Source organism: Dreissena polymorpha, chromosome 1 (assembly GCF_020536995.1).
Source record: "Dreissena polymorpha isolate Duluth1 chromosome 1, UMN_Dpol_1.0, whole genome shotgun sequence".
NCBI classification, from domain to species: domain Eukaryota; kingdom Metazoa; phylum Mollusca; class Bivalvia; order Myida; family Dreissenidae; genus Dreissena; species Dreissena polymorpha.
Window position 1 is genome coordinate 164,987,500 of NC_068355.1, and position 12,030 is coordinate 164,999,529.

Here is a 12,030-nt window from a genome sequence, read left to right on the forward strand (position 1 = left end):
TTTCCCATATATTTATTGTGGACCACAAAGTATTTTGTAGCTAAAAACCATTAAAAAATTGACAGATTTTGGTATATAAAGAGGGCTAGGTGCTGGCTAAATTCAGATAGCAATAGACATCAGATTCATTTACTTTTATCATGAGAGAAGTTAGGATTGTAGTTTGTGTCAACTTCGACATATTTAATGGTGCTAAAAATGATGTTCCATTGAGTGTCTGGATCTCTAATTTATAAGCTGAAAAATGTGATCGAATTCCATGACAAAATACCATCTCATTGAATTTAATGTCAATGTTTGAAATGCTGTTTGGTGTATTTAATACCTAGTGAGAATATATGGTATATATGCATGAGTTTTCATTAAACTATATCACCTTCGGTTTCGATAATAAAGAGAGGAAACCAAAAGCTGACACTTAGGTCTTCTCATTCACTCACCATGTGCCAGAACTTTGATCCACTGAGGGTTCTAACCACAGGCTTTGACTTCCTAATGCTGCCAACAATGAATGCCTCCGGCGTTTCCGCTGTAATGAGAAATATATATTTAAACAAGAGGAAACCCCGGAATAAATGCATGTGGGTAAAATATTATCCCAGATTAACCAATCACGGAGGTCGTTTTCCTTTTACCCTTGAGTTTCGTTTAGAGATGACCTACTCTAAATTCCATAAAAGCGGAAATGGTCGTCTCTGATTAAACTGTTTCGACTGCACGGGCTAATATTGCAAGATACTTTACGCACATAAATTAAGCCCGGCTTTGCCAGAGCGCAGCTCAAATATTTTGGAAAAGACCTTGCACGCAAGTCGTTATATGTAGCAAGTTGTAACAGTTCTAATTTGAAAAAGGTGCATTTTTTTCGAAATTTTCAATGCAGGACAATATCAAACCTGTAACGTAACGAATATTTAGGGGCATCATTGCTTACGTCATACATTAGAATTTAAGAAATTATAAATAAATGTAATAGTATAACGGACATAATTTTGAGGAAGAAATATTTAGACGAAAATAATATAATTTTATTGTAAGAAAATAAATATATTTTCAAAAATTTATAATAATTCTCTTTTCATAATTTTAGAAATTGAATAATCGGAGTTTGAAACGTATTAATAGGTGTTACATTATGAAAAATATAGTAGTATAAATGAAATAAAATAATTTTTATTCAAATATTTCGCAAATGATTAGAATGAAAACGCCAAACGGTATACCTTAGTGTTCATTGTTAATGCGTTTGAGACCAACACATGTAGGTGAACGATCTCCTTTTGACTGTATACATAACGGAAACCAAGACAGATAGAATATGTCATAGAATATGTCATAGATGTCAAAATGATTTCTTATCGAAGGGCAGTTTCCTTGCTTCGAGCATTGTTATCTTATCAACCACCAAAAACATCGGTCGAACAGGTCAAACGTGATAATTGTGTCTAGCACGTTTCCTACCACGTCATTAAATCAGCGCATTAGCGGCCAATCAACAATGAGCAAGTACGCAGGCGGAGTTTTATTGACCAATCAAAATTTAATACGGCCATGTTTGTTACCTCTGATATTCACTTCTGAAGAGTCAGTCCACGTTAGACCATCGGCCACATATGTCACACTTACTAGGTTTTTATAAGTACAATATCGGAAGATATTTACATAAGAAATATATTTGTATCATATTGTATTGTCAAATAACCCACATTCAGGAGTATAGATGAGTTGAAGAATTTAATCACAAGTGGACAGCACGAAGGATTTGATTACATGCATCTATACCATTCCCATGGTTTTTCCGATAACAAACTATTACAGAAACATATCTTATTATGCTTCTAACACGATCTTATTTTTTCTTTATCTGCAAATTATATGGGTCTAACATTGGGCAAACAGTAAATAGTTTTACAAGTGTTGCCCACATTGGCGCAATTCAACTATTTTTCATCACACCTGATTTCCTGGTAACAGAGCTGATCAGGTCTTCCCTGTTGAAATACAGGGATGCATTGGCGCCGTCATGTACACGGAAGTGGCGCATGGTGTTGATGCGACGCCAGAAGCCTGATTCCTTTACGCTGCTTTGGTCCTCGTCATGAAGCTCAAGCTTTGATCCATCACCCATGGTAACCTCTGAGAGAAAAAAATGTCATGTGAGTCACATATTGTCTGAAGTTCTAGATATGCATAATGTGTGTGAGTCCGTAGGGTTGATGGTATTCACAAAGCTCTGAAAGGAGATCTAACGCATTCAGGCACACTTCAGGGAAGGATTTCTGTTTGTTATTCTCTTGATTTCTATGCACACATGATTTATTTTGGAACTAGCAGTATTAACCTCTTACAAAATATTTAATTAAACATGATGCTGATTTCAACACTGAAAGCTGTCGCGAAAGCATCGTCCGTCAGTATTGATTGATTTGAATAAGTATAAATACAAAGTTAGGTCAATATCAATGACAAAATAAAGTCAGGTTATGTAAGTATTATGAGAGTTTAATGGAAACATAAAAGCGTTTTATTAAGTAGTGTTGATGCTAAGCAAATTGTCAATATGGGATAATAAAAAAATGACCTTCTAAACAGCCTTATCCCAAAAGTAGGTCAATATTTATGTTTTATGCAGACATGGTTTTGGGGTCCAAATTTTGATATATTGAATGTTAAAGCCAGTGCATTTTATTGATTTATTACTTTACATATCATGTGACGTTGTCTCACAAATGTATATCAGACGTAAAATGTGTCATATTTCATTTATTAGTTCAAACTAACCAGCCGAAAATACAATTTATAATGTTTAATAACATGATCACTTCGTGTTTCGCTTCATTCAGAGGTGACCTCGCTCAATATACCTGATATAAGATGTCCAAGAAGAACTGCCTCCACTTTAGAGTATAAAAGCAAGCAACAATTCTGTATTCAGCTAAGCATATATTCTGTGGGCATTCAAGGTCGGAGTTGTCTCTTACAGTTATGGGGTCTCCCGTATGCGGGTCCTGTCTGTATTGTCTGAATGTCTTGAATGCGGTGTAAATCAGCAGAACATTTTAAATGAAAAGTTCTACGAATTGTTTTTGTCGTTCAAAATGAATAACAATCCGGGTGTTTTTTTTCAAGACATACGGTTACGCTCATGATTTGGTGCCTAATACTGAATATTCCACAATCATACCACTTACTTTGTATATAGAAAATGATAAATACGTTGCTGGAAATAATAAAAACTATATATTCCATAACTTGCTATGTTACCAATGGCTACATAAATCAGAAGAATAGTATTCATAAGATGTCTTTTTTTTCTATGTTCTCATAGAGGATCGTGAGTTACCCAGCACAGTTGTGTGTACAGGAGGCCTCATGGAGTAGCCGACATTTTTGTAGAGGATCTCCAGCATCTTGCTCTTGGCCTGGGTTATCGTGTCGCAGTCGAGGACCGTCACTTCGACCTGCTTCTGTTTGTTCTCCAGGTAGTCAAAGTGGGTAACCTCCAATCTCTGAAGACAGTAATATTCTAGTTATGTTTATGACAATTGCGATATACACGTACGTATCAAAGACGTATCTATGTTTAACAATGAAATGACTGTTTCTATTATAAAAGTGTGAGTACGAAACACTTTTTATGCAGATGACAAATGATGTAGTTTATGTTATTTTCTAATGATATCCAGAATTTAGCATGGTATTGTTGTAAAATGTATTCAATATTTGAGTACATTAAGCAGCTGCACACATAAGTCTTAATGAATATAAGAACAGAGTGAAGTTGAAGGTCATCTAACTTTTGACACACATCCCCACCATTTTATTAAATATAATTTTATGTATCATTATATTTTGACACTTTAAAGGGACCGTTAACCACGAATTACGGAAAAAGAAAAGTTTTAAAATAAAGTATTGTTTACAATTATTAGTTTATATTGATAAAAATATCACGACTGGTATATAACATTACTTGAAAGAAGTTCATAATTTCAGTATATTCGGTAATAAAATTGTGCGATGTGAAATCGAAAGTACATCGCAAAAATAGGTGACAACGATATACACATTATAAATAACGCAAGTAGATTGATAATTGTATGTATAAAATATATACAATTCACTACGCACGACAATTTGCATTCCTGGGTTTACCACGTGACGATGATAATCAATCTACTTGCGTTATTTATAGTTAACTGGCAGTTACCTGGTACCTGTGGTACCTGTACCCAGTAAAATTTATTACCGAATATACTGAAAATATGAAAACATAACAACTAACAAGTAATGTAATATACCAGTCGTGATATTTTAATCAATATAAAGTAATAATTGTAAAAAATACTATATTTTAGAACTTTTCTTTTTTCGTCAGTCATGGTTGACGGTCCCTTTAAATATAAAACCAAATAAATTGCGTCAAGGCAAGTTTTCTATTGAGCAAATTCATGTTAATAAAACTGTTAGGAATATTACCAGCTGTTTAGGGTCCTCTGTATCCGTATCAGTGAACAGTCTGTCCTCTGACAGTGTGTACTTAGCGCAGGCCGTAATGTAGTCGACTGGTCCTTTCTCCACTTGTATCTTGATGGCCTTATACAGGTTGAATAGCTCTGAGCCGGTCTGTTCTTTCAGGTAATGGTAGAGGCCAATGGACAGCCAATGAGTTAACAACTTTTCACCAATTGACTCCGACCTGATGTGATAAAAGATGCATTGTTAAACAGCTGTAAAGATGCATAGGACCTGACTCACACTGGGTGAATAAGCAATAGGAAACACAGCCATGCAGGTTAGTTTAAAACTATTTATTTTAGCTTGATTGCATAAAAAACTGTGGCTTGTGAAACGCGTTCGAGTAAGTTTTGTGCGTGGAGCCAGAACTTGGTGTAATTGTGGGAGATCTTGAGAATTCTCAAACCTGTGGCCTTTCGGTTGATAGGTGGCAACCATATCAATATTTCAGCTGAAAATACTTACCAAAACAATGCTTGTTCCTTGAATTCCATTGGCAACAATCTTTATGATAAAGACTTTATTTGAAACTGGTTTCATCTTAAACGCGTTTAACACGACAAACTATAAAATCATTTTGATTTATAATTATAATAAGATATATGTAATAAATATTTAATTCACCAGAAGATCGTTAAGTATGTTCTATATTGCATTGTATGCTTAATCGATATATGAAAGAACTCTTAATTACTAGTAGTAATTAGTGTAACAGATAGAGCTAGAAAAATACAAAAATGCAATTTAAATTCAAAGAACCCGTACGATAAAAGTATTATGAGTCTACATACTTCCTGAGCAGCAGTTTTGGTGTGTTAGATGAGACATTCTTGTCTATCAGGTCATTTAACAAGCTTGTCAGGATGCTGCAAAAAGAAAATAGGAACATCTCACTAATTTATTGACATTTACATTTTTCTAAATGAACTTGGTATTTGTTGTACCTTCAATAAAATAATTTTCCAAAATGTATATTTCTCGAAAAGAAAATACTGATTTATTGATAACTTGAATATAAAACATCACGATAGAGAAATTTAAAGAGCATTGGGTCAGAATTTATTTGGAAAAACACACACACGCAACAGTTATGTATAGCTGATAGTGTTTAGATAATTTAATCTTTGAGACCGCGACATCTTGCGTGACTTTATAGTGGACAAGGTAGCTCCTGACCAGACTGCGCTACTAAGAAAGATGGTCTGAAGTTACGCTGGCCGCATATAACATTTGATCTAATTTTCGAATGGCGTGGCTAATTTATATCAGAGAAGGTAGACACACTATGTGGCTTACCCTGTGATGTATTCCATGTTATCATGATTGATCACCATTAGGTACGTGGCAACATCAGATCTGCAGTAAAAACAACACTAAATTCGAAAATGAGTAAACTAAATCCTGATATTCACTCTAATTGAATATGTAACAATTCACCTTATACAGGATAAACTGTGGATCCAACTGAAAAAGATCTTGTTTAAGCTCCGTCAACGTTTATCTGATATTCTAATTATTAATGTCAAGCAAAAGGAAACTCAATTAATAATGTATTGCTGAGGAATGTTGAAACCAAAACATGTACTCATAAAATTTGATTTAAAACTTTTTAAGCTTGATGTATATTGTAACAGGGTGAATTATCTCGCTGTTATTTTGTTGTTGCTTCCATCTCTTAAACGTGCTTCACTATTAATAACAATTTTTTTATAAATATAATAATTGGGTCTATGGGTATTTCAAATATTTATAAAAATTGTCTCAAAAAGTCATAATAATAAATTGTATAAATATATGTTGGAAATATTTATTTATAAAATCTTGTATTGAGGCAGGCCTTCCCAGCAGAAGGGCAAGTTATCCTTCCCGCTAGTTAGGCTAAGTGTCCTTCTCACTAGTTGGAAAAGGTGTTCTTCTGATTAGTTGGGCAATGTATCCTTCTCACTAGTAAGGCAATATGTCATTCGCACTAATAACTCAAGGTGTCCTCCACACTAGTTGGGCAAGGTGTCTATCTCACTTGCAAGAGAAGTGTCCTTCCTGCTAATTGGGAAATTAGTACTTCCCGCTACTTGGGCAAGGTGTCATTACCATCAGTTGGGCGAGGTGTCCTTCCCAATAGTAAGGGAAGTGTCCTTTCCCTTAAATGGGCAAGGTGTTGTTCCAATTAGTTTGGCAAAATGTCATCCCCACTAGCTAGGCAAGGGGTCCTTCCAACTAGTAAGGCAATTGTCATTCCCGCTAATAAGCCAAGGTGTCCTTCCCATAAGTTGGGCAAGTTGTCCTCCCACTAGTTGTGCAAGTTTTCCTCCCCACTAATTGGGCAAGGTGTCCTTACAACTAGATGGGCAAATTTTCTTCCCCAGGCACTAGAAAGGGAAGTGGCATTTCCGCCAATTGGGCAAGGTGTCCTTTTCACTAATTGGGTCATGTGTCCTTCCCATTAGTTGGGCAAGGTGTCCTTTCCGCTAGTTGGGTAAAGTGACCTACCCATAAGTTGAGAGAGGTGTCCTTCCCGCTAGTTGGGTAAGGTGTCCTTTTCATCAGTTGGACAAGGTGTTCTTCCCGCTAGTTGGGAGTAGTGTCCTTAACACTAATCGGGCAAGATATCATCCCTTCTAGTTGGGCAAGGTGTCTTTCCAACTTTTAAGGAAAGGTGCCCTTCCAACTAGTTCGGGAAGGTGTCAGTCCCACTAGTTGAGCAAGTTGTCTTTCAAACTTGTTAGGGAAGGTGTCCTTCCCACTAGTTAAGGAAGGTGTACTTCCGACGAGTTGGGCAAGGTGTCTTTCCAACTTGTTAGGCAAGGTGTCCTTTCCACTTGTTTGGCAAGGTGTCCTTTCCATTTTTTGGGCAAGAAGTCCTTCCCATTACCTGGGCAAGGTTACCTTCCAATTCGTTGGGCAAGGTGTCGTCACCACTAGTTGGGCAAGGTGTTATCCCCACTAGTTGGGCAATGTGTCTATCCCAGTAGTTGGGCAAGGTGTCCTCCCCACTAGTTGGGCAGGGTGTCTTCGGCCTCCCCACCAGCTGGACAAAGTGTCCTTCCCACCAATCCAGTTGGGCAATGTGTTCTGCCCATAATTTGGGCAAGGTGTCCTTCCCATAAGTTGGGCAAGGTGTCCTTCCCACTAGTTGGGGAAGGTGTAATCCCGACTAGTTGGGAAATGTGTATATCCCACTAGTTGGGCGAGGTGTCCTTCCCATGAGTTAGACAAAGTGTCCTTTCCACTAGTTGGGGAAGGTGTCCCCTCCACTAGTTGGGCAAGGTGTCATCCCCACTAGTTGGTCAATATGTAATTCCCAATACTTGGGCAATGTGTCCTTACCACTAGTTGTGCAAGTGGTCCTCCCCACTTGTTGGACAAGGTGTCATCGCAACTAGTTGGGAAAAGTGTCCTTTCAACTTGTAAGGGAAGTGTCCTTCCCGCTAGTTGGGCAATATTTCCTTCCCGCTAGTCTGTCGCGGTGTCTTTAATACTAGTTAGGCAAGGTGACCTTCCTACTAGTTTGGCAATGTGTCCTTCCCGCTAGTTGGGAAAGGTGTCCTTCCCGCTTGTTGGGCAAGGTGTAATATAATCTAGTTGGGTAAGGTGTCCTTCCAATCAGTTGAGCGAGGTGTCATTCATACTATTTGGGCAAGGTGTCTTTCCAACTAGTTGGGCAATGTGGCCTTCTCACTAGTAAGGAAACAGTCTTAAACTTTAGAGTCGATTTCTTTAGTCACGCAGCCAGAAAAGTATTGATTGTCTTCGTCTTTTAATTGACATGAACACTTATTCATAATTTTCAACTCATTTCTAATACAAAATTGCTATATCTCACACTTACTCATCAAAATGAGCGGCGCTCTGAACTACCGGGCTTAGTGTATATGTGTAAAGTGTCAGCGCAGTTTAGCCTATGCAGTCCCCACGTGATTTTCAGAAAGACACTTAATTTCTCTTCTAAACGAACAAAGGGTCCTTTAGCGAGACTCACATGTTTTATCAAGCAGTACCTGTCTTGTATCGTGAAACTGTTCTGTTTCTCCAATGTCCGTATAAATAGCAGAAGGAACTGTCGGCTCCTAAACAAGTTCCGTAACTGCTCCATTTCTTTCTCAACCTTCTCCGTCTGCAAAATTAAAGCCCAATTGATTATATCTGTTGATGCACAGAATTGTATTTATTATCAGTAAATCGGATTCGTGCGTATCTTGCGATTGCATTAGAAAGTATGCTAAAGTAACAGTAAAGATATTTTAAAATAATGGAGAAGATATTGCAGGTAAAAAAATCATTGTGTTGCCTAAATCAACACTCTTAAACCAAGTTCTTGAGATTCAACTCAGGGCTTTGCTATATGTTGATTGTTATATACGGAGTTCAATGTAAGGTTTACAACTCGAAGCTATATGCCCACTCACTAGGTTGGTGGTTGGGGCAAGCAGGCAACGTGACCTTTCAGCTGTGAGCAGCGTCCGACAAGCGTACTCGCTGTAGTCTCTGAACAGCACACTGCCCCCCTCCAGGTCTGACGTCAGGTCGTCCATGGCCGTCTGCAGAGCCGCAAACTCTGACATGCGATAACACAAGGTGACTGTTGAATACAATCAGTAAGAAAAGCCATAGAAAAGCTTAACCGTGTAGATTGGTGGGGAAAAAACACATAGTTGTGTACCACAGGTTGTTTCTTTTCAATTAAGTATGGTCCACACACACGTATTAATTTTATTTTCGAAAGAAAGAAAGGTAGATCGATATCGTTGTGAGGTGTGCATATTTGATATGATCGATTAAAAAATATTTTTTGAAACGGACAACCTGCTGGAAAGATTTGAGCCATAGACAGCATAAACAGCTTTACCTATCTCATCCCTTGCATACATAACCATAATCGCAACAGACCTTGCAGATAGCTGATTTTTATTTAGCCTTACCATGTTTATATAAAAACTTTAAGTAGCCATTTTTCTTGCATTTACAAAACATCACGAATCTTACCGATCCACATTTATAAGCCACAAGCTAGTACCCCGAACTACAATCGTGGTAACAAAATTGATCATGTGCTGACCTAGGTATCTCACCCTATCTGCGAATTGTGATATTTGCTTTACTCGTCTCACTATGCTCGCCGGCGAGTGTATCAAATTTCGAAATTAGTTAAATTTCGGATAAAGCTTTCAATTGTCAATTATTTGTTGGATCTGCACTAGCTGCGAAGTCCTTAATTTTTCCATTAACTCTTTGAGACAACAATGACACGCTCACTAGGGATATCCATTGCAACGAACAAGTTATACAGCACACTTAGTTATTCTTACTCTGAATCAATAGCTTTCTCTATACAACCTTATAGTAGCTTGTAATCCCTCGACACATCTATTTGGTCCCCGAAATAACCTCATTACCTTGTAAACAAACACATAGCTTGCGTAAAAAGGCCAGCAATCCACATTTGTGGTTATGGTAGTCAACTTCAAAAACATAACGATCAAAAGTTAACCATTTGGGCTATTGATATCAGAACTCAAGCCTATAATTATAGCAAGTGGGACTTTGGTCCGTTATTGCCTCTTTGAGAAATCGTGTCGATGCGAAATAGGGACCTCATAGCTGCCACGGATAACACGGAAATCATAGCAGCCATTCTATAATGCACCGGAAACCAAAAACTCAACATAGCCGCCATATACAGGCCTCAAAGTAGTGCAGTTTATGAAACACATGTAAGAAATGAGAGATTATCTGCACAGCCTATACAGTCGGCTTCTACACTACCATTTCGCTCGAAGGAGACGTAAATCACTTCTAGGAAAGCCAAACTTCCCAAACTACATTAACATTATAAACAAGAACTTTTTAGACTTTCTCTTTAAAACTGACCTTGAAACAGTCATCAAGTGCCCCATAAAATCAAAACACACTTGAGTATTTTAAAGGTAAATGTGGTCGACGCACGATGGAAAAAGTCAATTAACAGTTCACCATGAGCACGTTGTGATCAGGAGAGCGAAAACAAACTATTAAGTATATTTAAAACCATTTCACTTATCTTTGTATTATATATTAAATTCCAAATTCAGCAGAGGGCACACAATGATGACTGTTTTCACTTTGCAAAGCTTTCTCATTTAGAAACACATCCATAACTTGTATACCTTCTCGGCACTGATTCCTAAACTTTCCCTCCATTTTGTCCATCTTGTACTCATAACTCTGCCTATCCTGTTTCCTCATCTGTCGCAAGCGTTTGAAGCGTAATACGTAGACGACGAGAAGAAAAACTAAGCAGAACAGCACAAAACCCGCTACAGCGCCACCTATGTAGACAGCCATCGTATAGTTGCTGTGTTCGTGGGTCTGGATGGGTTCTATTACAGGATACTCTATGTGTCCAACGACCCGCTCAAGGAATCCGATCTTCACCTACAAATGTATGTATAGCCTTCAAAATAAACAGGGAATGGAATGCGCTTGGTTATTTACGTATGGTAAGTTTGAAACTATGTGGTGAAGTTAAAATTAAACAAAAATTAATCATAATTAAAAATTAACATTTAATATAACAATCTTAACTTTTCCTTTTTTCCAGTATTGAGTTGAAGTTTGAATAATCAATGTATTTTTTTTCGGTGTCTATATGGAATAAAACAGAATTTTTAAAAACAAAGGTTTTATATATTAATTTTTTATGCAAGTTTAAATTTTATCACATGCCAAACCCATATAATATAACCATTATATTTTTTATTACACATGTGTTATATGATTTTTAAGCGTTTTCATTTGCTTAGTTTTTGTTTATTGTCCAATCCCATGTTGTAATTTTGCTGAAATGACGTTGCAACGTCTAATGACGTCACGAAATGTAAACAACATTCGAGAGTTATCATTATGTTTGCGTAAATATTTATTTAATTTGCTCATTTAAAAGCATGTGATAAAAAAGATGTGACACTCGTTGTCATATCATACCATATTTTATTAAACTCGCCCAGGAAATTGGTTAGTAAGCTCGCCAAAGGCTCGCTTACTAATAAAATTCCTGAACTCGTTTAATAAAATATGGTATGATATGACAACTCATGCCAGATCCTATATGTATTGATCAAGCAATGCTATTCTCAACAGACAATCCTTACCAAAACCTGGATTGTAAAGTTCTCTTGTTTCCCGCAAAGTGGCCTCAGACTGGGTAGGTTGCATCTGATATAGGCATGGTCCATGTCCGTCACGTTGCAAGGAATGCAACCTATAATGACCTCAACATCTTCCTTGGTAGCAGCATACATCAAATTTTCTCCCTTTAAATTAACAATTATATATTTAATATAAAGTGATTTGCAGTTTTGGGTTTTTGCTACCAGATTCATTTCATGTCAGACCACATAAAGGAGGAATATATTGTCCTGTGAATAGAAGACAGGGTCAAACAATCTCTTTTAAAATAAAAATGAAATTGTTTACAATGAACCCTTCTTATCACTAAAAAAAGCTAAAAATTACTTCACTACCAACTTTTATTTC

The 12,030-nt window shown here is 37.0% G+C and overlaps 1 protein-coding gene across 14 annotated transcripts in view; it reads right to left on the reverse strand.

The window, feature by feature from the left end:
* The window catches only part of LOC127859321 (plexin-A1-like), a 154,696-nt gene that overhangs the window by 9,995 nt on the left and 132,671 nt on the right, over positions 1–12,030 (reverse strand). For 2 of the 14 annotated variants that reach the window (XR_008039338.1, XM_052396700.1), the window contains exons 29-30: positions 1,957–2,136; positions 441–529 (exon numbers count right to left, since the gene is read on the reverse strand). The exons of 7 other annotated variants lie outside the window; for them this stretch is intronic. Coding sequence is in view for 5 of the 7 variants with exons in the window: in XM_052396700.1 (XP_052252660.1) it covers positions 441–529; positions 1,957–2,136 (269 nt within the window). In the remaining 2 variants the exon portion in view is untranslated. Of the gene's footprint in view, positions 1–440; positions 530–1,956; positions 2,137–3,343; positions 3,510–4,479; positions 4,700–5,309; positions 5,385–5,814; positions 5,875–12,030 lie in introns of all 14 variants that reach the window. 5 more of the 14 variants (XR_008039333.1, XM_052396693.1, XM_052396724.1 and 2 more) reach the window with 4 other exon arrangements.